This window comes from Giraffa tippelskirchi, chromosome 8, assembly GCF_054371585.1.
Source record: "Giraffa tippelskirchi isolate mGirTip1 chromosome 8, T2T-mGirTip1v1.2.pri, whole genome shotgun sequence".
Taxonomy (NCBI): domain Eukaryota; kingdom Metazoa; phylum Chordata; class Mammalia; order Artiodactyla; family Giraffidae; genus Giraffa; species Giraffa tippelskirchi.
Genome location: NC_137282.1, coordinates 101,047,265 through 101,068,525, shown reverse-complemented (window position 1 = coordinate 101,068,525; position 21,261 = coordinate 101,047,265). Strand labels below are relative to the sequence as shown.

The window sequence follows — 21,261 nt, the reverse complement described above, 5'->3', positions numbered from 1 at the left end:
CTAGACACTAACAACAAACAATCAAGAGAAATTAAGTAAACAATCCCATACCTTAAAGAAATGCTTAGGAATAAACCTACCTAAGGAGGCAAAAAACCTGTACACTGAAAGTACAGATGAAAGAAATGCTGATGTAACACATCCAAGATGACACAAACAGATAGAAAGATATAGCGTGTTCTTGGATTGGAAGAACTGATATTGTCTAAATGACCATGCTACTCAAGGCAATCTACAATTCAATGCCATTTATGTCAAATTACCAGTGGCATTTTTCACAGAACTAGAATTGAAATTTTTTTTTAATTTTATGGAAACAGAAAAGGCCCTGAGGAGCCAAAGCACTGTTGAGAAAGAAAAACAGAGCTGGAGGAATCGGGCTTCCAGACTTCAGACTATACTACAAAGCTACAGTCATCAAAATAGTATGGACCTGCACAAAAATAGAAACATATATCAATGAAACAGGACAGAATGCCCAGAGATAAACCTATGCACCTATGGTCTATTAATATATGACAAAGGAGACAAGACTATGCAATGGAGATAAAACAACCTCTTCAATAAGTGGTGCTGTTAAGCAGACATTTCTTCAAAGAAGACATACAGATGGCCAATAAACACATGAAAAGGTGTTCAATATTGCTCATTATTAGAGAAGTGCAAATCAAAACCACAAAGAGGTATCACATCACACCAATCAGAGTGGTCATCATCAAAAAATCTACAAACAGTAAATGCTGGAGAGGATGTGGAGAAAAGGGAACCCTCCTGCACTGTTGGTGGGAATGTAAACTGATACAGCCATTATGGAAAACAGTATGGAGGTTCCTTATAAAACTAGGAATAAATCTACCATATGACCAGCAATCTGCCTACCAGGCATATCCCCTGAGTAAACAACAATTCAAAAAGACACATGTACCCAAGTGTTCACTGTAGCACAATATACAATAGCCAGGACATGGAAGCAATCTATATGTCCATCAACAGATGAATGGATAAAGAAGATGCAGTACATATATACAATGAAATATTACTCAGCCATAAAAAGGAATTAATTTGAGTCAGTTGTTATGAGATGAATAAACCTAGAGCCTGTTATACAGAGTGAAATAAGTCAGAAAGACAAACATCGTGTATTAATGCATATATGTGGAATCTAGAAAATTGGTACTGATGGATCTATTTGCAGGAATGGAATGGCAACACAGACATAGAAAATGTACTTGTGGTCACAGTGGGGGAAGGAGAGGGTGGGATTAATTGAGAAAGTAACATTGACATATATACACTATCATGCATAAAACAGATAGCTAGTGGGAAGCTGCTATATAACACAGGGAGCCCAGCCTGGTGCTCTGTGATGACCTAGCGGGATGGGATGGCTAGAGGGGAAGGAGGCTCAAGAGAGAAGGATAAAATATATAAAATTATGACTGATTCGCGTAGTTGTATGGTAGAAACCAACACAACACTGTAAAGCAATTTTCCTCTGATTTAAAAAAAAGTGGTGCTGGGAAAACTGGACAGCTGCATGTCAAAGAATGAAATTAGAACATTCTCTAACACCATACATAAAAGTAAACACAACATGGATTAAAGACTTAAATGTAAAACTGGGATATTATAAAACTTTCAGAGGAAAATATAGGCAGGACACTGTTTGAAATAAATTACAGCAATGTCTTCTTTGAGCAATCTTCTAGAGTAATGGAAATGACAACAAAAACAAATGGGACCTAATTAAACTTGAAAACTTCTGCATGGCATAGGAAACCATAAACAAAATGAAAAGACAACCAACAGAATGGGAGAAAGTATTTGCAAATGATGCAACTGAGAAAGGATTAATCTCTAAAATATACAAACAGCCATATAGCTCAATATCAACAAAAACAACACAATAAAAAAATGGCAGATGATCTAAACAGACATTTCTCCAAAGAAGACCTGTGTGCGTGCATGTGTGCTAAGTTGCTTCAGTCAGGTCCATCTCTTTGTGACTCTATGGACTATAGTCTGCCAGGCTCCTCTGTCCATGGGATTCTTCAGGGAAGAATACTGGAGTGGGTTCTTGCCCTCCTCCAGGGGATCTTCCCAACCCAGAGATCAAACTCCCATCTCCTGCATTTCCTGCTTTGGCAGGTGGGTTCTTTACCACTAGCACCACCTGAGAAGCCCTAAATAAGACACAGAGATGGCTAAAAGGTACATGAAGAGATGCTCAATGTCACTAATTATTAGAGAAATGCAAATCAAACCTATAATGAGGTATATCACCTTACACCAGTCAGAATGGCCATCATCAAAAAGTCACTTCTGGGGTCTCTGAAGCATCATATGTTTGCTCAAAGCCAGTTCCTCCTGTCTTCCCGGCATATGGCAATGCCTGCTACCTATGTGAGAATGTTAATTTCTGGCTGGGCTAGGGATTGCTTCCCTGAGCTACTGAAAACACCAAACTTTGAGGTGCCAAAGAATGCTGCAGTTCCTATACCTCTGGCTGACTTATTGCAGTGGTGCCATATTCTAAGAACAAGTAGGCTGACAGCTCCTTCCTTCACATTTCTGTGCCACAGTAAGTCATTTGTATCCCAAAGAGCTCTGCTTGGGCTCCCAGTCTTACCCTCTAGAAAAATAGCTCTTTTTAGTGACTTTGCATAGCTGATCTCTTCCATCAAGGAGGTAAATCTGGCGGGTGAGGCTGGGGACAGCTCACATTTTTCCTAGCATCCCAGCCTATGTCCCCTACCCTGCCTCCCAGAGACCTTGACAGTAAAGGCTCTCTTCGGATAGGCTCTTTCTTACCATGCAAACTATTCAGGGAAATATTGTGTTGGCCAAAAAATTTGTTCAGGTTTTTTTGTAACATCTTATGGAAAAACCCAAACAAACTTTTCTGCCAACCCAATAGCTGTGAGAGGAACACTGGGATGGTGAGTCTTATCCAGAACCACCAACACAATTTCAGCTGAAGTCTGGCTCATCTGGGACCATCCCAAAGAAATGCAATGATTTAAAGGCATTTCATAAACCCTAAAGTGCTTAAAGATGTTTATGATCATCATTACGTATATATAGTATCCATGCTACAGTATGAGCTACCTTCAGGAAGCTAGAATGCCAATAGCATGGAGTTAAGATGATGGGAATTTCAGGGCCTGTGCAAGGTGAATCACACCCCATGGAAGCCTCTTCCCCAGTGCACTTCCCTGCTGCACCTGATCCTGCCACTGCCTCTCTCTTTAAGCAACAACTCTGTTTCTGAATACAGTTTGATTCCTGCTAGAGGCTACGTTGACCTAGTAGATCAGATGCAACCAACTGGACACAGAGAAGGGCAGCAACCAGATCCTTTTCAAGCTGTACAAAAATGCCTTTTAAGTAATGAAGGCAAGCAAGATAGAAGAACTGGCTTCACATCCTTCCTACAGCCCTGAGGAGCCCTCTGATGGCTCACCCCCCAGGAATGCAGAGCTTAGCTGACAGGCCTGCAGTGGTGTAGGTGTGAAGGACAACTGCCTGATATTGATTTCTGAAACAGAGACTGGAACTAATAACAGAAGGTGCTTGACCCCAGGTCTCCTGAGGCTACCTGAGAGAGGCAGGACAAGAGCTGAGCACCTGCCAAAATATTCTCCTTTGACTGTCCTCCCCACTCTCAGCCTCTGCCTTCAGCTCTCCTGGTGAACCCTGGCCTTAATAGAAGCTTCCCAATGAAAGAATGGGAAGCTCAATCAAGGACCAGAGGCCCAGAACTCAGTCAAGGTGGGAGGTGGCCTAAAGGGGATGTTAGAAGGGGTCAGCCTCTGCTGTTCCAAGCTCTCCTTTGATGTTTAAGAGGGATTGTCCACTCAGTGTCCATTGCACAGTAGACCTTCATGGTGGGCTGCTTGTTCTCACCTTACAGTGACTCTGAGAGTTTTCTGCTGGGAGGGGTGGAGGGGAGTTTTGGCCCTGGAAGCCTCAAACAGCTGCTACTCTATACACAGGGGCACAAGTAAATAAGGCTACTGCCTAGAGCCAAGACTTGCCTCACTGCTGTCAGCAAAACCCACTGACACAGCTCTGGCCCTGAAGGAATGAACAGATGCTCCTCATGGAAAAGATGACCTTCCTCTCACCTTGTTTTGTAACTCGCCATTTCTTCTCTGCAGAGGACGCATAGGACAACCCATTCAGTGGGTTACTTGTCACACAGTTGAAACGCCTCCACTTCCCTTCCCACACAGGAAAGCAAGTTGTTCTGTAAGAGACTGTGAGCTATGTTATTTTAGGTTTAGCTTTGAATCATTAGAACACTTAACTTTGAATACTTAGGCACTAAAATTCAGTTATTCTCCAACTTTGCTATTTATTTGCTACAAGTACTTTGCAAAACAACTTCTAAAAGTGGATTACAAGAGTGTGACCAAGAAGACTGTCCTGGAGAGAGAGCAACCTGTTGGGAAGGAAAGGGAGAGTCATGTGTATAAAAGATGGTCAATGGATAAGGAAGTTGTGGTACATATACACAACGGAATTTTACTCAGATTTGAAAAGGAACACATTTGAGTCAGTTCTAATGAGGTGGATGAACCTGGAGCCTATTATACAGAGTGACATGAGTCAGAAAGAGAAAGACATATACTGTATATTAATGCATATATATGGAATTTAGAAAGACGATACCAATGATCTTACATACAGGGCAGCAAAGGAGACAGAGATGTAAAGAACAGACTGTTGGACTCAGTGGGAGAAGACTAGGGTGGGATGTTTTGAGAGAACAGCATTGAAACATGTCCATTACCATATGTAAACTAGATGACCAGTGCAAGTTCGATCCATGAAGCAGGGCACCCAGAGCCGGTGCCCTGGGACAACCCAGAGGGATACGGTGGAGAGGGAGGTGGGAGTGGGGTTCAGGATGGGGGGGCACATATATACCTGTGGCCAATTCATGTTGATGTATGGCAACAACCATCACAATATAATAAGTAATTATCCTCCAATTAAAATAAATAATTAAAAAAAAAGAATTTCTCTACTTTCCCTTCCTTTCTTTTACCCTCACTCATAGCCTTTGATCCACGTCTGCCTCTCCAAAAATGTAGAAAGGCCAAGAAAAGGACCAAGAGGAATTTTTGCTTCTGGCTTAAAAAATAAAAATTTAGGATTCCTTAAAAGCTAGAAATAAGGTGTTGAAGAAAACAGTGAGTCTTAAGTGTGTCACTTAACTGAGCATTATGCCACATAACTAGCCTGTATAATATTTTTGGAATCTTTGGAGAGAATGGAGAAACAGCTGTTAGCATCCTTTTTGAAATGTTTCACAGGGGATTACCTAGGATCTCCCTATTCTAATCATGGTGACGTTTTCACTAGGTTCTACCCAGGGAAGATGTTTCCCACAACCAAGTAGGCAGTATCCCTTTGGGAGATATTAATGTATATAAGATGGATTTTGAAACTTCTAATATGGAATAAATAATGCAGATTATTTAAATGGTCTTGATATTTGGTGGCAGAATGACTCAGACTCACATCAGAAAATAGTCAAGTAGAAAAAATCCAGATGGGTTTGAAAGGAGTGATGGAAGATATCTGGCTGCTAATCATCCCTAATTCACCTCCTACTCCTTCTGGAGCAAAAGAGAGTCTGAAGCTGCACTAGTACTGTGAATGAAAAAAGTTCTGGAAACAAAATTAGCATGACTCAGAGCAGTCTGGAAGGCTGGGCTGGCCTGGCATGTTCCCCAGGCTGACCCCACTAACAACAGGAGAGTGAGGAAGCTGCCCACGTGGCTCCTGGTGATGGAGGTGTGGGTAGAGAAAGATCAGCAGACAGGAAGCCCACAGACAAGCAGAGAGAGTCACAACAGACACAGAAGGGGCTGAACCTGGGAACAGACCTGGATGCTGAGAGTCTGAGGCAGAGGATAGCCTAAAGTAAAGTGGACAGCTCAGCACGGGGGCGCAGGTACCAGAGGCTGAAAGATAGTTAAGAGTAATGGAGTAGGTTTCCCTTGTGGCTCAGCTGGTAAAGAATCTGCCTGCAATGCGGGAGACCTGGGTTTGATCCCTGGGTTGTAAGCAGAGTTATAGATTACACTGAATTTACACATACATACACACTCATACACGTATGCCCACTCCATGAGCCCCTTGAGAACAGAATGACTCTTTCTCCCTCTTCATCCCCAGCACCTTACAACAGGGCCAGGTAGCAGGTGCTCACTGAGGGCTTTGGAATTGAAAGTTCAGAAGTGAGGTCACATGGCAGCTGGGTCTGGGAAGGCATAGATGCAGGCATTAAGTCAGCACAATGGGCTATCAGTGTAAGCTGGCTTTGAGGGATAAGCTAGGTATCAGAGGGAACAGAAACATTGCAGGCAGAAGCAGGATTAGAAATCTTAGCAGCCAGTCCAGGCAGCTGAGATGCAGCTCTGGCAATAAAGAGCTCTCAAAGTTTGAAACTGTCTTTCAGCAAGAGGCACTGTAGCACTGTGTGGAAGAGCACAGGGCTGGAGTCAGGATTCTTGTGCTTGTGTGTCTGCCTGTTGCTTACCAGTTGAGATGGCGGAGCTACTTACTGATTCTCTTAATGCTCAATTTCCTCACCTGTAAAATGAGAAAATAATAATAATTAGCACAGAGAGTTGTTGTGAGGACTAAACTTATGTTAAGTGTTTAGAGCAGTGCCTAGACTACAATAAATACTCAATAAACATTGAGTGAAGTCACTTAGTCGTGTCTGACTCTACGACCCCATGGACTGTAGCTTGCCAGGCTCCTCCATCCATGGGATTTTGCAGGCAAGAATACTGGAATGGGTTGCCATTTCCTTCTGCAGGGGATCTTCCTGACCTAGGGATCGAACCCGGTCTCCCTCCTTGCAGGCAGACTCTACCATTTGAGCCACCAGGGAATCCCCAATAAACATTAGTGATCACTATTATTGATTATCCTTCTCCTCTATCCAGAAAATTTCCATGTGCTTTTTGACAGTGTAGGATGAGGCCCAGGACTTAGACTATCCATAACTCCATTGGGAGCGTTGACTGACCTACCCCCAAATGTCTGTCCTTCACTTTGCTGCTTGCATACTTCAAGACATCACTTTTTTTTTTTTTTTTTCACATGGACCACTGCAGTAGTTTGCCACTTGGCTTTTAGTCTCAGCCTTATCCACCCAAAAGTGATCTTTATAAAATCTAATCAGATCTTCTCACTTGTCTGCCTCATATCCTTCATTTGTTCTCTCAAGATTCTTTGGGTTTAGTTTCCTAAAAAGGATAAGAGAGCTCTATGGAGAAATAGCTGATTCTAGGACTTGTGCAGGAAATATATAAAAATAACCCAGAACATCTTGAAGCATCAGAAAGTAAGGAAGTGCTCAAACAAATGAAAAACCCTACAAGGATGGAAGTATGTCAGAGAGACACAGGCACCAACACAAAAGAGTTCTTAATGGCCCAAACTGGGATAATCTGAATGACAAAATAGATAGCATTAATTATAACTCCAAGTACAAAATAAATATCCATGAGTTCATATTAATATAAGAAAATGATAGAATGAAAGCAACAAACAATCACTGTTTCTGGAAACAGTGAAAGACTTTATTTTGGGGGTCTCTCAAATCACTGCAAATGGTGATTGCTGCCATGAAATTAAAAGACGCTTACTCCTTGGAAGGGAAGTTATGACCAACCTAGACAGCATATTGAAAAGCAGAGACATTACTTTGTCAACAAAAGTCTGTCTAGTCAAGGCTATGGTTTTTCCAGTGATCATGTATGGATGTGAGAGTTGGACTATAAAGAAAGCTGAGTGCCGAAGAATTGATACTTTCGAACTATGGTGTTGGAGAAGACTCTTGAGAGTCCCAGTCCATCCTAAAGGAAATCAGTTGCAAATATTCATTGGAAGGACTGATGCTGAAGTTGAAATGCCAATACTTTGGCCACCTAATGTGAAGAACTGACTCATTGGAAAAGACTCTGATGCTGGGTAAGATTGAAGGCGGGAAGAGAAGGGGATGACAGAGGATGAGGTGGTTGGATGGCATCACCGACTCAATGGACATGAGTTTGAGTAGGCTCTGGGAGTTGGTGATGGACAGGGAAACCTGGCGTGCTGCAGTCCATGGGGTCGCAAAGAGTCAGACATGACTGATCGACTGAACTGAAATGACAGAATAAATAAATGCTGGAGAAGAGACAAATTTCCCCTGCAGAAGAATTTGAAATAAATTATTTAGCTACTTCATTCTTGAGAAGGTAGCATAACTCCTTACTCCCTAGCATGGGCTATGCCTGGCGACTTCTCTCCACAGTGTATAGCATGATGAGAGGGAAAATCAAGTGACTTTATAGTGGAGAAATCGACAAATACTGTCTCCTCCAGATGACTAAGGTCAACCTCAACAGTGTAACTCATAAGTAATAAAGTTCCTATGTAAATAGTATGTACCTTTGATGTAATGTAATGAGAATGGCACTTCCCTGGGGTTTTCCTCCCACAACTAATAACACCAGTCCAGTCATGAGAAAAGCATCAAACAAACACAATAGATGGTCATTCTACAAACTACCTAACCAGGATTTTTCAAAACTGTCAAGTTTATTAAAAACAAAGTCTGATAAATCATCACAGCCAAGAGGAATCTAAGAACACATAACATACTTTGGATGGGATCCTGGAACAGAAACAGAGCATTAGGTAAAAACTGAGGAAATCTGAGTTAAGTATTGACTTTGGTTAATACCAATGTTTCAGTACTGGTTCATCAACTGGGACATATCTATCCTCGTAATGTAAGATGTTAACAATAGGGGAAATTGAGTGTGGAACTCTCTGTGCAATTTTCACAATTTTTGTGTATATCTAAAAGTTTTCTTGTAGCTCAGTTGGTAAAGAATCTGCCTGCAATGCAGGAGACCTGGGTTCAATTCCTGGGTCAGAAAGCTCCCCTGGAGAAGGAAATGGCAACCCATTCCAGTATTCTTGCCTGGAGAATCCTATGGACAGAGGAGCCTGGCAGGTTTTATAGTCCATGGGGTCCCAAGAGTTGGACACGACTAAGTGACTAAACCACCACCATCAAAACTTCTCTAAAATTTAAAGTTCATTAAAATTAAAGAAAAAAATAGGAGAGAATCAAAAGACAAATTTTACCTGTTTCAGAATTCTGGTAGGCTCAGTCACCTTTAGACCAAGGCCACTCCCAAGTCAGCAGCAGCATCTCACCTCCCCATTATTGCTCAGTCGCTAAGCTGTGGCAGACTTTGTGACCCCACGGACTGCAGAATGCCAGGCTTCCCTGTCCTTCACTATCTCCTGGAATTTGCTCAAACTCATGTCCATTGAGTTGGTGATGCCATTCAACCATCTCATCCATTCTGTCACGCCCTTTTCCTCCTGCCTTCGACCATAGGCACAAACTCTTGAATTTTTCAGAAAGATGACAACAGTGGCTGCCTCACGTTCTCCATGTAAAACACAGAAAGCACTCAGATTTGTTGTACCATTCTATGCAGCTGGGCACAGAATTGATGGATTTCTTAGGCTCTGGAATGAAGCCAGTTGGCTCTGCCATGAACTCAGGCACATTCCTGATCCTCTGTGAACCTGTTTCCTCATCTATAAAATGATAAAATAATAATACATAGTACATAGAGTTATTGAGATATAATGAGACAGTGTATAAACATTCTTAACATAGCTCCTGGCAGATTATGATTATGGAGTATTATCACCTTATTCTTCCCAGACTTTGCCAGTAGAGTCCAGGGAACAAACTCTACATTCAGGAAAAAAACATACCTGCTCTATAGAAGTTTCTTGTTAAAACCAAAGTGGACAGATATCATAGTAGTTAGACTACATATCAGGCAGCAAGTTGTCTAAGGAACTTGGCCAGAGCTAGCAGAGGAGCCCAAGCTGCAGTTTATTATGGAGCTGCTTCCAGAGGCTGTACATTTGGAAGGGACACCACACAAATGTTAAGGCCTAACATTTACCCCAAGGCAACTCACTTGGCCATTCTCTGACTGGATTGATTTCCATGGAATCAGGAAGCTCTGTCTGAATGTGTTCCAGCCAATTTTCAGCTTACACAATGATTACAATCAGATCCAAACTGGTTTGAGCAGAATTTGCTGGTAGAATGTCATGAGACTTCAGAGCCAATTCTTTATTACTTCAATAAATCTCAACATAGAGCAACTACAGTTTTACCAGCAACCAGTTGTGTTTTTGTAATTTTAACACAACAGTAATTGAGTGTGTCTGGTGTGATGTGTTCCCACTATTTTGAGATCACCCTGCTGACTGAGCATAATTTCATTCTCCCCACTGACATTCACCCAGATTCTCCTTTATGACTGCTTGGCTCTTTGACCAGGTAGAGATGCCAGTGGATGAGGACTCGTTGCTGGCATCACTCTCTTTCCTTTCTGAGGACCAGGAGGCAACTCTCTGTCTCCATCCAGCTGGGCAATTTCTTGGCAGAGTGGAGAAACTCCTAAAATGCCAGATCCTGAGGCTGTTTCTAGCTGTGGCAGGCCCCTGCTTATGCCTCTCAGAAAGGTACAGAAGAGAAGATCTCCCTTGGACTGTAAGGAAAAGGCCAAGCCATCATCTAGGCTGCCAGGCAATCCTGTCTTCTTCTAGAACTTTGGCACATACCAATTTCTTTAAAATTAAAAATTACGTGTTCTACTGAACATGGTCAGTCCCTTTTAATCCATTGTCTATCGGTCTATATGTATGTATTCTGCATCCATTGTGTCTAGCATGATGGTAAGAAGCTTAGATTATCCTCAGAAGCAGAATATTTATAATACGTCTTGTTTTTTCTCTCAGCATTATCTTTCCTGTTTTAGGTGTCTCATAATTTTCACAATAGTTTCAACATTTTATATTTTAAGGTTTTGTGTTTCTCTTTCATTTCTTTCACATTATATAATTAGCTCTGTATTCATAGGGGAAGTAAAAAATGAATTAAACAGTTATCTGATAATATTAATTAAAGCACAAAAACAATTTGGGTCCTTCTTGCTAAAGGAAAATTTCTAGTAAGAATTTCTCACTCTCTGCACTCCATTATAAATAGTTGATTAATTCTATTCTCAGCCACCAGGGGAAAGGTAACTAATGTTTACAGAATGCCTACTGTATGCCAGTTAGTCTGCCAGTGCTTTACAGGCATGATTTTATTTGGAGTAGAGAGATTAATTACAGTCATCATAACTGGCAATTTCTTTGGTTTTCAGGCAGTTCAATTTCACATTTCTCTGAATACACTCACAAGAAAGAAACATCTGTTTGATGAATTAATACATGACCTTCATGAGGGTAGTAGTCCCCCACTGAATTTAGCATTTTTGTATATTAGGCTTAGTAAGAGTTGTTGAATTAAATATAAAATCTTAATATTGAATCCTTATATCTACCCATCTCTATATATATTGATGTAAAGAAATTTTATTTAAAAAAAAGCTAAGTTAATACTAAAAACTATTCAAAATGAATACAAGTACTTTGGTATGATTTCTGACATTTAGAGCTTCTTTGTCCAGTATTCAGGTGTCTTGATAAGAATATAAGAACTAGATCAATATGTGAGTAACTTAAAGGATTAGGTGACAGGTTAACTCACTTTAAATAGTTTTGGCTTCAGAAAGTGCCAACTCAAAAGTGAAAATCAAAACAGCAAAGGCTTTATTTTCTTGGGCTCCAAAATCACTGTGGATGGTGACTGCAGCTATGAAATAAAAAGACACTTGTTCCTTGGAAGAAAAGCTATGACCAACCTAGACAGAGTATTGAAAAGCCAAGATATCACTTTGCTGACAAAGGTCCGTATAGCAAAAGCTATGGTTTTTCCCGTAGTCATGTATGGATGTTAGAGCTGGACAATTAAAAAAAGGCTGAGCACCAAAGAATTGATGCCTTTGAACTGTGGTGCTGGAGAAGACTCTTGAGAGTCCTTTGGACAGCAAGGAGATCAAACCAGTCTATCCTAAAGGAAATCAGTCCTGAATATTCATTGGAAGGACTGATGCTGAAGCTGAAAATCCAATACTTTGACCACCTGATGTGAAGAGCTAACTCATTGGAAAAGACCCTGATGCTGGGAAAGATTGAAGGCAGGAGGAGAAGAGGATGACAGAGGATGAGTTGGTTGGATGGCATCACTGACTCAATGGACATGAATCTGAGCAAACTTCAGAGGACTATGAAGGACAGGGAAGCCTGGCATGCTGCAGTCCATGGGATTGCAGAGAGTTGGACACGACTGAGTGACAGAACAACAACAAAGGCTCTGCCTGCAGAAGCAAAAATAGTCAACTCAAGTTTTACCCCTTGCAGAGTTAATCTCACCTGATTATACTGTTGAACTCAGGTTACATTACATCACATATACAGAAGAAAATGAAGCATTGGGTCATTCAACCAAAGTGGACGACTGAAAATCCATTGCAGATGTAGCGTATGATCTGGGGAATGCAAAAGATTAATAAGACGGGGTCCCTTACCTCTTGGAGAGTATAAGACTAGGATAGTTAAATACAAAAGAATGCAAAAGTAGAGTCCTGTTCAATTTAATGAAGTTTTCCTTTATGTGTATAACTGGTTGAAAACTATCGGAAACTTAACAAATACTTTTTCAGTGCTGACTATGTACAGGAAAGCTTATCCTGTTCATCTTTGAACACCTGAGCCTATAGTATGCCTGGCAGTTACCAAGTAAGTACTACATTCTGAATGAATTGAATAATAAATTTATTTTCCTGTATGGAAAAAGTTTATGAGGGAGTAAAGTGGTAAGACAAATATCTAAAAAACTATATTACTTAGAAAGTGTTGACAAAGCACAGTGTTATGAAAGTTCAGAAGTAGAGAAGATATTAAGTCTAAAATTAGGGTTATAGTTTTGGGAACAGATACTGTGAGTGAATTGTAGGGGAATGGTGGAAGGTGAGGCTGTCAATGTGAATTATGGCATACAGTGGATTTCTTCGTAGACAATAGGGAATCATGATGGGATTTAAGAGACAGAACAACCTAATGAGCTGATATTAAAAATAAGTGGATTGGAGTGGGAAGAAAACAGAGGTGAGAACAGTTAAGGAGGGGCTATTACAATTGTACAGATAAAAGAAATGAGAGGTGGAACCATGGTGGACAGTAGGGTGGTGAAAAGAAGTAATTTTTCAAATATATGATAAAAGTAAACCCTTTAGATTGTGTTTACTGAATGTCTATGGAGTATTGTGTAAGGGAGAGGGAGGATAAATCCAAATTTCAGGCTGAGAAGAAGGCGGTTCCTTTAAAAGTAGTGTGGAATTGGGAAGGAGTAGAGGAGGAGATGAAGTCTATATTTTCTATTAAAGATTAGAAGTTTATAGTAATTCAGTGAAAGGGAATTTTCACTCTGAGCTGGAAAAGTCAGGGATCATGAGAATTTGAGACATGAGGTGAGCTGGATAAAAAGATAAGACAAAATGTTATTGTTTAGAACAGTAAAGAACATCAGGCAAGTTAATATATATCTATATCTATTATTAACAGCAATTTTTTTAATCCAAGACCACTTGAGTTTATTGAAGCAATTAATTTAGATGTTAGGTCTACACAATGCCAAACACTGGAATATTTTGTAATAATGCAATAAATTTCAAAGGTTTTGTTTGTTTTATTTTTAATCCAGGAGTTTGAGATCATATAGTAACAGCTTTAGCATTTGGCTTTCATATTAAACCTTTTCATATTAAGTTTTCAATCTACTAGAAGATCCATCTGAGCAAGAAAGAATATTAAGTGCCATCAATTTAGCTAGAATCTCATAGGGAGATCATAAATTGCACAAAGATAAACATTTTGGAAAATGTTATTTTCCAAGTGAAACTTTTGTTTAAGTCTGCTAGGAAAATTAAGATCACCTACAAAACAAAAGGAAATAAAAATCATTATTTTCATTTTTGAAATTACTTATCACATTTCTAAGTTATTTCTAGTGAGGAGGGAAATCTCTATAAAGTTGGAGAAATAAATGGAATAATAATAAAATAAGAAAGCAGTAAATCCTCTTTGCTTCATTTTGACACCTATAAACACTAGATCCGGGGGGGTGGGTAAAACTTTTTTTGTATCAACAAGATCAACTTTGGCAAAATATCATCATTGGGGTTAATAATGACATGACAAGGCTGATTTTAAACTTGCATTTTGTTTAATGTTATAGACCAAATTTTACTGTTTCGGTCAGAGAACAAAGGATCTTATGGAAACTATACACACTGTCTTCAGAAAAATATACAACTTCGAATAGGCAAGAATTTGCATAAATGGATTCCTAGATAACATCCCTTGCTATAAGAACCACTCCACTCCTGAAAGAAGCAATGCAAACAAAGCTTTTATTTGCCATTACTAGGTGAATGTAAATATGGCTCTTAAGAATATATCAATCCAATGTTTTTTGTCCTTGGTAAAGTTTGACATTGTGATAATAATAATTCTTATAATGCTACATATTTAAAGAAATTTGTGTTCTTTAGAAAAGCTATTTATGGGACTGAGACATGAGATAAATTTCTAACTAATGATCCATAAATAAAACAAGACCTAATTCAGTCCACCAGGGTCCCATGTATAGCAGACATCAGGCCTGGCCTTGGAGGTTCCTGAAATGCGCCTCAATGCCCTGAAGTGGTGAAACAAACTCATGGGACACACTGCAAAATATCTTAAATGTTTTGAGAAAAATACAGCAACTTGTGTAGATAGCATGTTAATTACTACCCCAAGGTCGTTCACAGTTTCAGTGTTACATCACTCTGCATCCTTCTCAGTGATCTCATATTTTTGTAAAACTGGGTTTTGGCAGTTGCTGTGATGACAGTCAACGTGGAGAAGAAGATGATGGTGGTAACTCCCACTCAGATTCCAAGATTTAAGGAGATGTTCAGTGACCAGCAAAACACACATATCCCACTAGTAAGTAACTGTGGTTATTTTAAAATAAAATGCACATATTATTTTCCCTTTAATTTATATGTATTTTTTCAAAAGGGCAATTAGTTATTAGGACAAGAATATTTATTGGGGTTTTTGTGCCTATCTAATAAGTAGAACTACTAGATATTCCTTTTGGTCCATGGGCACCATGAAAATTTGCTGACACATTAAAGGTACTGTGAGCCAAAAATATTTGGGAAGGACTGTTCTAGAGGGGAGCTAACTTGAATAATACCACATCCTTGTCTTCTAGTTGCTCAGAGAAATGTATGTACTGCAAAGCACAGCTAAAGGTAAACTGGGATATTTGTCATCATGGGACTGGAGACAAAATTCAAAGAGCTGGGAAATCTCAGGTGTCATTCTGTTAGAGGCAGAAAAAAAGACAGTTGAGGTGTTGTAGGAGTTTAGCCTAAAAAAAAGTAAGATTTTAATAGGTGGGAAAGAGAAGCAGGGCATTCCTCTACGAGGAACAGCATGAATGATGGTACAGAACATAGACTAAACATCTTGTTTATCTGGAAAGAGAAAGGGCAAGGAGTGTCAAGAAACAGTCATGTTGAAAGAGCTGCAACTATTTCCCATGGACAGGGAGAGGACATTGGAAGCTTCTGGGTAGGGGAGTAGTGTGATCAAAATCGTGCCCTAGAAAACTGAGTATCATAGTGATGTGAAAGATGGGTTACAGACTGGGAATTAGGGAGACAGGGCTTTTGAAGATGACTATAGTTTCCAGCTTGGATAAAACCTCTTGTTTGCACAAACTATGCTTTCTTCATCTATGTGTTGATACTACCTAGCACAAGCCTGATAATTTGAAGCAATGAATAAATTTTAGAATGTGAGCTACCTGGGGAAATAGAGAGAGAGCTCATGGTAACTATGGAGAAATCTCCCACAGTTCAGGAGAGAGGTTAAACTCATGGTGTCAATTTGGGACTCATCCACCTAGAAACGAGAGAAGGAACTGACAAAATAAAATTTCACTGGGAGCAAATATAGATTAAAAAGAGAAGAAGCCAGTGACAGATCCCTGGGGAGCACCCACCACTGGGAGCAGAGGATGAGCTGCTGGCAGAAGACAGGAAGGATGGAGGGGCATTGATGGGGTGAGAACCAGAGGGAGCGTTAGCCCAGGAAACAAAGCAGGACAGATTCTCAAGATGGAGACAATTGTTCGCAATATCAAACAGATGAGTGAAAAATCTATAAGAAAGCTCATGGATGTGGTGATTTGCAGGTCTGTGGTGACCTTGGGGAGAACAAGTTCAGTAGGAGCTGTAGGCAGATGCCAGACGGCAGCAGAGGTGACCAGAGTGGTCCTTTTGGAGAAATTTGTCAGTGAGATGGATCTGGAATGGGAGCAGAAGTTTGAGCGAAAATGGATTTTAGACTGAGTGACCCGAAGGATCACTCTCAAATGCATTCGAGAGGAGTGGAGTACAAGCAGTTCCAAACACAAGAGAAGGAAGAGATCTTTCAAGTTTCCAATGAGAGAAGTGGGATTAAAAACACAATTGGTTCCTTTTTTTGTGGTTTTTTTTCCTTTCCTTCACTCCCCTCACCTCTTCCTCTTTTCCCTCTTTACCCAGAGCCTGGGAAGGGTGGGAAGGAGTGGAGGAGAGGGCAACTGGGCGGGAAGGTAGTGCTGGAAGGGGTAAGGAAGGTGTCCACATGGACAAAAGTGGGGTGAGGAGGCTGCCTATGCAGGTAGGGGAGGCAGCTCAGCGAGTAGGGGGTCTGGGTGTGGTGAGAGGACCGTTTCACAGGCTGGTGGGGACCTGGCAAGGGTGTCAGGCCAGTGGGCTGAGGAGGGCACACGTGGAGAGGTGAGACAGTGATGGCATGGGAAATTTCTTACATAATGCAGGAGGATCAACCAAATAACTAAATATATGAAGACTATGGGGGCTGGATTGCTCACTGGTGGGGAAGGAAGTTACAAGTATGTAACTGGATTAATTTAGAACAAACTCTGAGGTTTGGGATTGGAATTTAAGATATCAGAGTGAGCTCATGGATTTCTATATATATAAGTATATATCAAAACAAACACAGCTACAAGGGAGTGTGTGTATTACATAATAACACACACACACACACACACACACACGTTTCCCAAGGCCTACTGAGGGAGTCGAAGAGGCCTTGGGGACAGCAACATTCCAATAGCAATGAACATTTAGCATAAACTTGTTTTTCAATAGCACTCGTTAACAAAAGAAACCAGGAAAAATGGCTAATTCCAGGGCTGGTGGCAGGGAAATACAAGATGAGACCAGCATCTCTTGTTGTGCCACAAAGTAAGGAACTGCTCATGGGAGGCCCAGCAAAGGGACACAGAAGCCAGTCTGAAGTTACTTCCATTGGCCGACATGATGACAAGTTGAAGTCAATATAATAATAGAAGATTATGACCACTGAATAAAATAGGAGGTCGTGAGTCTGTTCAAATAAATAGATAAATTAACTGTAGAAAGTTTGATGAGGCACAGGGTATTTATAGAGTTTGATAGTATTTCCCACAATTTTCTAACTACAAAGGAACAAACAGTAACTTTACAAAGAGAAGCCTGGATAACACCCCTATAATCAAGCAATCCAACTGAGCATCATCAGTAACAGATTGAAATGTTGTGCTGCCTGATAGACAGTAGTGAGAATTTCTGCTAAAGATGCTTGAGAGTGAGTGAGTTCAGTTGCTCAGTTGTGTCTGATTCTTTGCGATCCCATGGACTGCAGCACGCCAGGCTTCCCTGTCCTTCACCAACTCCCAGAGCCTACTCAAACTCATGTCCATCGTGTCAGTGATGCCATCCAACCACCTCATCCTCTGTTGTCCCCTTCTCCTCCCACCTTCAATCTTTCCCAGCATCAGGGTCTTTTCCAGTGGGTCAGTTCTTCGCATCAGGTGTCCACAGTATTGGATTTTCAGCTTCAGCATCAGTCCTTCCAATGAATATTCAGGACTTATTTCCTTCATGATAGACTGGTTGGATCTCCTTGCAGTCCAAGGGACTCTCAAGAGTCTTCTCCAACACCACAGTTCAAAAGCATCAATTCTTCAGGGTTCAGCTTTCTTTATAGTCCAACTCTCATATCCATACATGACTACTGCAAAAACCGTAACTTTGACTAGATGGCCTTGTTGGCAAAGTAATGTCTCTGCTTTTTAATATGCTGTCTAGGTTGGTCATAGCTTTTCTTCCAAGGAACAAGTGTCTTTTAATTTCATGGCTGAAGTCACCATCTGCAGTGATTTTGGAGCCCCCCAAAATAAAGTCTCTCACAGTTTCCATTGTTTCCCCATCTATTTGCCATGAAGTGATTGGACTGGATGCCATGATCTTAGTTTTCTGAATGTTGAGTTTTAAGCCATGTTTTCACTTTCCTCTCTCACTTTCATCAAGAGACTCTTTAGTTCTTCTTCAATTTCTGCCATAAGGGTGATGTCATCTGCGTATCTGAGGTTATTGATATTTCTCCCGGCAGTCTTGATTCCAGCTTGTGCTTCTTCCAGCCCAGCGTTTCTCATGATGTACTCTGCATATAAGTTAAATAAGCAAGGTGACAATATTCAACCTTGATGTACACTTTTCCCATTTGGAACCGGTCTGTTCCATGTTCAGTTCTAACTGTTGCTTCCTGACCTGTATACAGATTTCTCAGGAGGCAGGTCAGGTGGTCTGGTATTCCCATCTCTTGAAGAATTTCCCAGTTTGTTGTGATCCACACAGTCAAAGGCTTTGGTATAGTCAATAAAACAGAAGTAAATGTTTTTCTGGAACTCCCTTGCTTCTTCGCTGATCCAATGCAAATTCGAACTCAAATGGGTATATTTTTCCTTCTTTGCCTTTTGCTTCTCTTCTTTTCTCAGCCATGTATAAGGCCTCCTCAGACAACCATTTTGACTCTTTTCACTTCTTTTTCTTGGGGATGGTCTTGATCACTGCCTCCTGTACAATATCATGAACCTCCTGCACTCTATCAGATCTAATTCCGTGAATCTTTGTCACTTCCACTGTATAATCGTAAGGGATTTGACTTAGGTCATACCTGAATGGTCTAGTGGTTTTCCCTACTTTCTTCAATTTAAGTCTGAATTTGGCAATAAGGAGTTCATGATCTGAACCAGTCAGCTCCTAGTCTTGCTTTTGCTGACTGTATAGAGTTTCTCCATCTTTGGTTGCAAAGAATATAATCAGTTTGATTTCAGTATTGACCATCTGGTGATGTGCATGTGTAGAGTCTTCTCTTGTTTTGTTGGAAGAGGGGGTTTGCTATGATCAGTGTGTTCTCTTGGCAAAACTCTTTTAGCCTTTTCCCTGCTTCATTCTGTACTCCAAGGCCAAATTTGCCTGTTACTCCAGGTATTTCTTGACTTCTTACTTTTGCATTCTAGTCCCCTGTAATGAAAAGGTAATGAAAAGGACATCTTTTTTGGGTGTTAGTTCTAGAAGGTCTTGTAAGTCTTCATAGAACCATTCGACTTCAGCTTCTTCAGCATTACTGGTCGGGGCATAGACTTGGATTACCGTGATATTGAATGGTTGCCTTGGAAACGAACAGAGATCATTCTATCGTTTTTGAGATTGCATCCGAGTACTGCATTTCAGATTCTTTTGTTGACTATGAGGGCTACTCCACTTCTTCTAACGGATTCTTGCCCACAGTAGTAGATATAATGATCATCTGAGTTAAATTCAACCATTCAAGTCCATTTTAGTTCGCTGATTCCTAAGATGTCAATGTTCACTCTTGCCATCTCCTGTTTTATCACTTCCAATTTGCTTTGATTCATGGATCTAACATTCCAGGTTCCTACGCAATATTGCTCTTTACAGAATCGGACTTTACTTCCATCACCGGTCACATCCACAACGGGGTGTTGTTTTTGCTCTGGTTCCATCTCTTCATTCTTTCTGGAGTTATTTCTCCACCGATCTCCAGTAGCATATTGGGCATCTACCAACCTGGGCAGTTCATCTTTCAGTGTCCTGTCTTTTCGCCTTTTCATACTGTTCTTGGGGTTCTCAAGGCAAGAATACTGAAGTGGTTTGCCATTCCCTTCTCCAGTGGACCACATTTAAGGATGCTTAAATTCAATCTAATCATCAGGAAACATCAGACAAATTCAAATCAAGGCACATTCTTCAAAACAACCTGCCTGCAATTTTCAAACACAGCAAAATCATCAAACATGTCATGAAAGCTGGAAAGAGTACAGAACTATTCCAGACTGAATGAGACTAAAGAGTCACAACAGAATATAATGTGTGTATCTAAACTGGATCTGTATGCTGTAAAGGACATTGTTGAGACAACTGGCTAAACCTGAATGGGGTCTGAAGATTAGATGGTGTAATGAACCAATGTGAATTTCCTGATTTTGATAGTTCTATCCTGTTCATCTAGGACAATGTCCTTATTTGTAGGAACACACATAAAAGTTATGGGGAAGATGGTAAGATGAGAGTAAGGCTGGCATCATACTCTCAACTGGTCCAGAAAAAAAGAAGGTCTTTGTCCTGTGTAGTTGATCCATGAACAACACAGATTTGAACTCTGCTGGTCCACTTATATGTGTGTTTTTGTTTTTGTTCTGTTTACTAAATATGTACTAGAGTACTACACATCTTCCTCTAGGTAAAAAGACAGGGGCTTGGGTCCATGAAGACTGGAGTTTTACTCTCAATGAGACTTAATGACTCTCAATCTCAATGAGGTACTGACTCTCAACAGCTTTAGATTATGCATTTGTATTTTCTCAGCATTAATGGAACTAACATTTAGCATGTCTTTAATTACAAGAAGTTTATGGCATCTCCATAGAACTAATCTCAGATTCTACAGCCTCAGGATACTGCAAACATGTTTAGAATGTGTTTTCTTTAAGTACTGAATTCAGTCAGACTATTCCAGAGAACAAACTCTAATCTGTTTTGGGTATTTGTAGGCTGTTTCTTTTATTATCTGATGATAATGCTGATAACAGTCTGGACCACCAGAGGCTTCAGAGGATCTGACCACCCTTCCTCTTCTTCCTTATACCAACCCATGATGAATCCAAAATTCCTCTATTTTGGTAGCTTTTGTATTAGTCAATATTCTCCAGAGAAAAAGAACCAAAAAGGCATGTGTTTGTGTGTCTGTGTTTATTTCAGGGCATTGGCTCATGTGATAATGGAGGCTAAGAAGTCACAAGATCTGCACTGAGGAAGCTGGAGTCCCCAATAGAGTGGATGG

At 40.4% G+C, this 21,261-nt stretch overlaps 1 protein-coding gene across 3 annotated transcripts in view; it reads right to left on the bottom strand.

Moving 5' to 3' along the window:
- LOC145518914 (uncharacterized) overlaps nucleotides 1-21,261 on the bottom strand; it is a 233,708-nt gene that overhangs the window by 27,228 nt on the left and 185,219 nt on the right. For 2 of the 3 annotated variants that reach the window (XM_081524186.1, XM_081524188.1), the window contains 3 exons: nucleotides 12,376-12,491; nucleotides 9,166-9,630; nucleotides 4,128-4,266 (listed from right to left, as the gene is read on the bottom strand). In XM_081524186.1, coding sequence (XP_081380312.1) covers nucleotides 12,440-12,491 — 52 coding nt within the window. In that variant the 3' untranslated portion in view covers nucleotides 4,128-4,266; nucleotides 9,166-9,630; nucleotides 12,376-12,439. Of the gene's footprint in view, nucleotides 1-4,127; nucleotides 4,267-4,748; nucleotides 6,607-9,165; nucleotides 9,631-12,375; nucleotides 12,492-21,261 lie in introns of those variants that run through there. The other variant, XM_081524187.1, reaches the window with a different exon arrangement.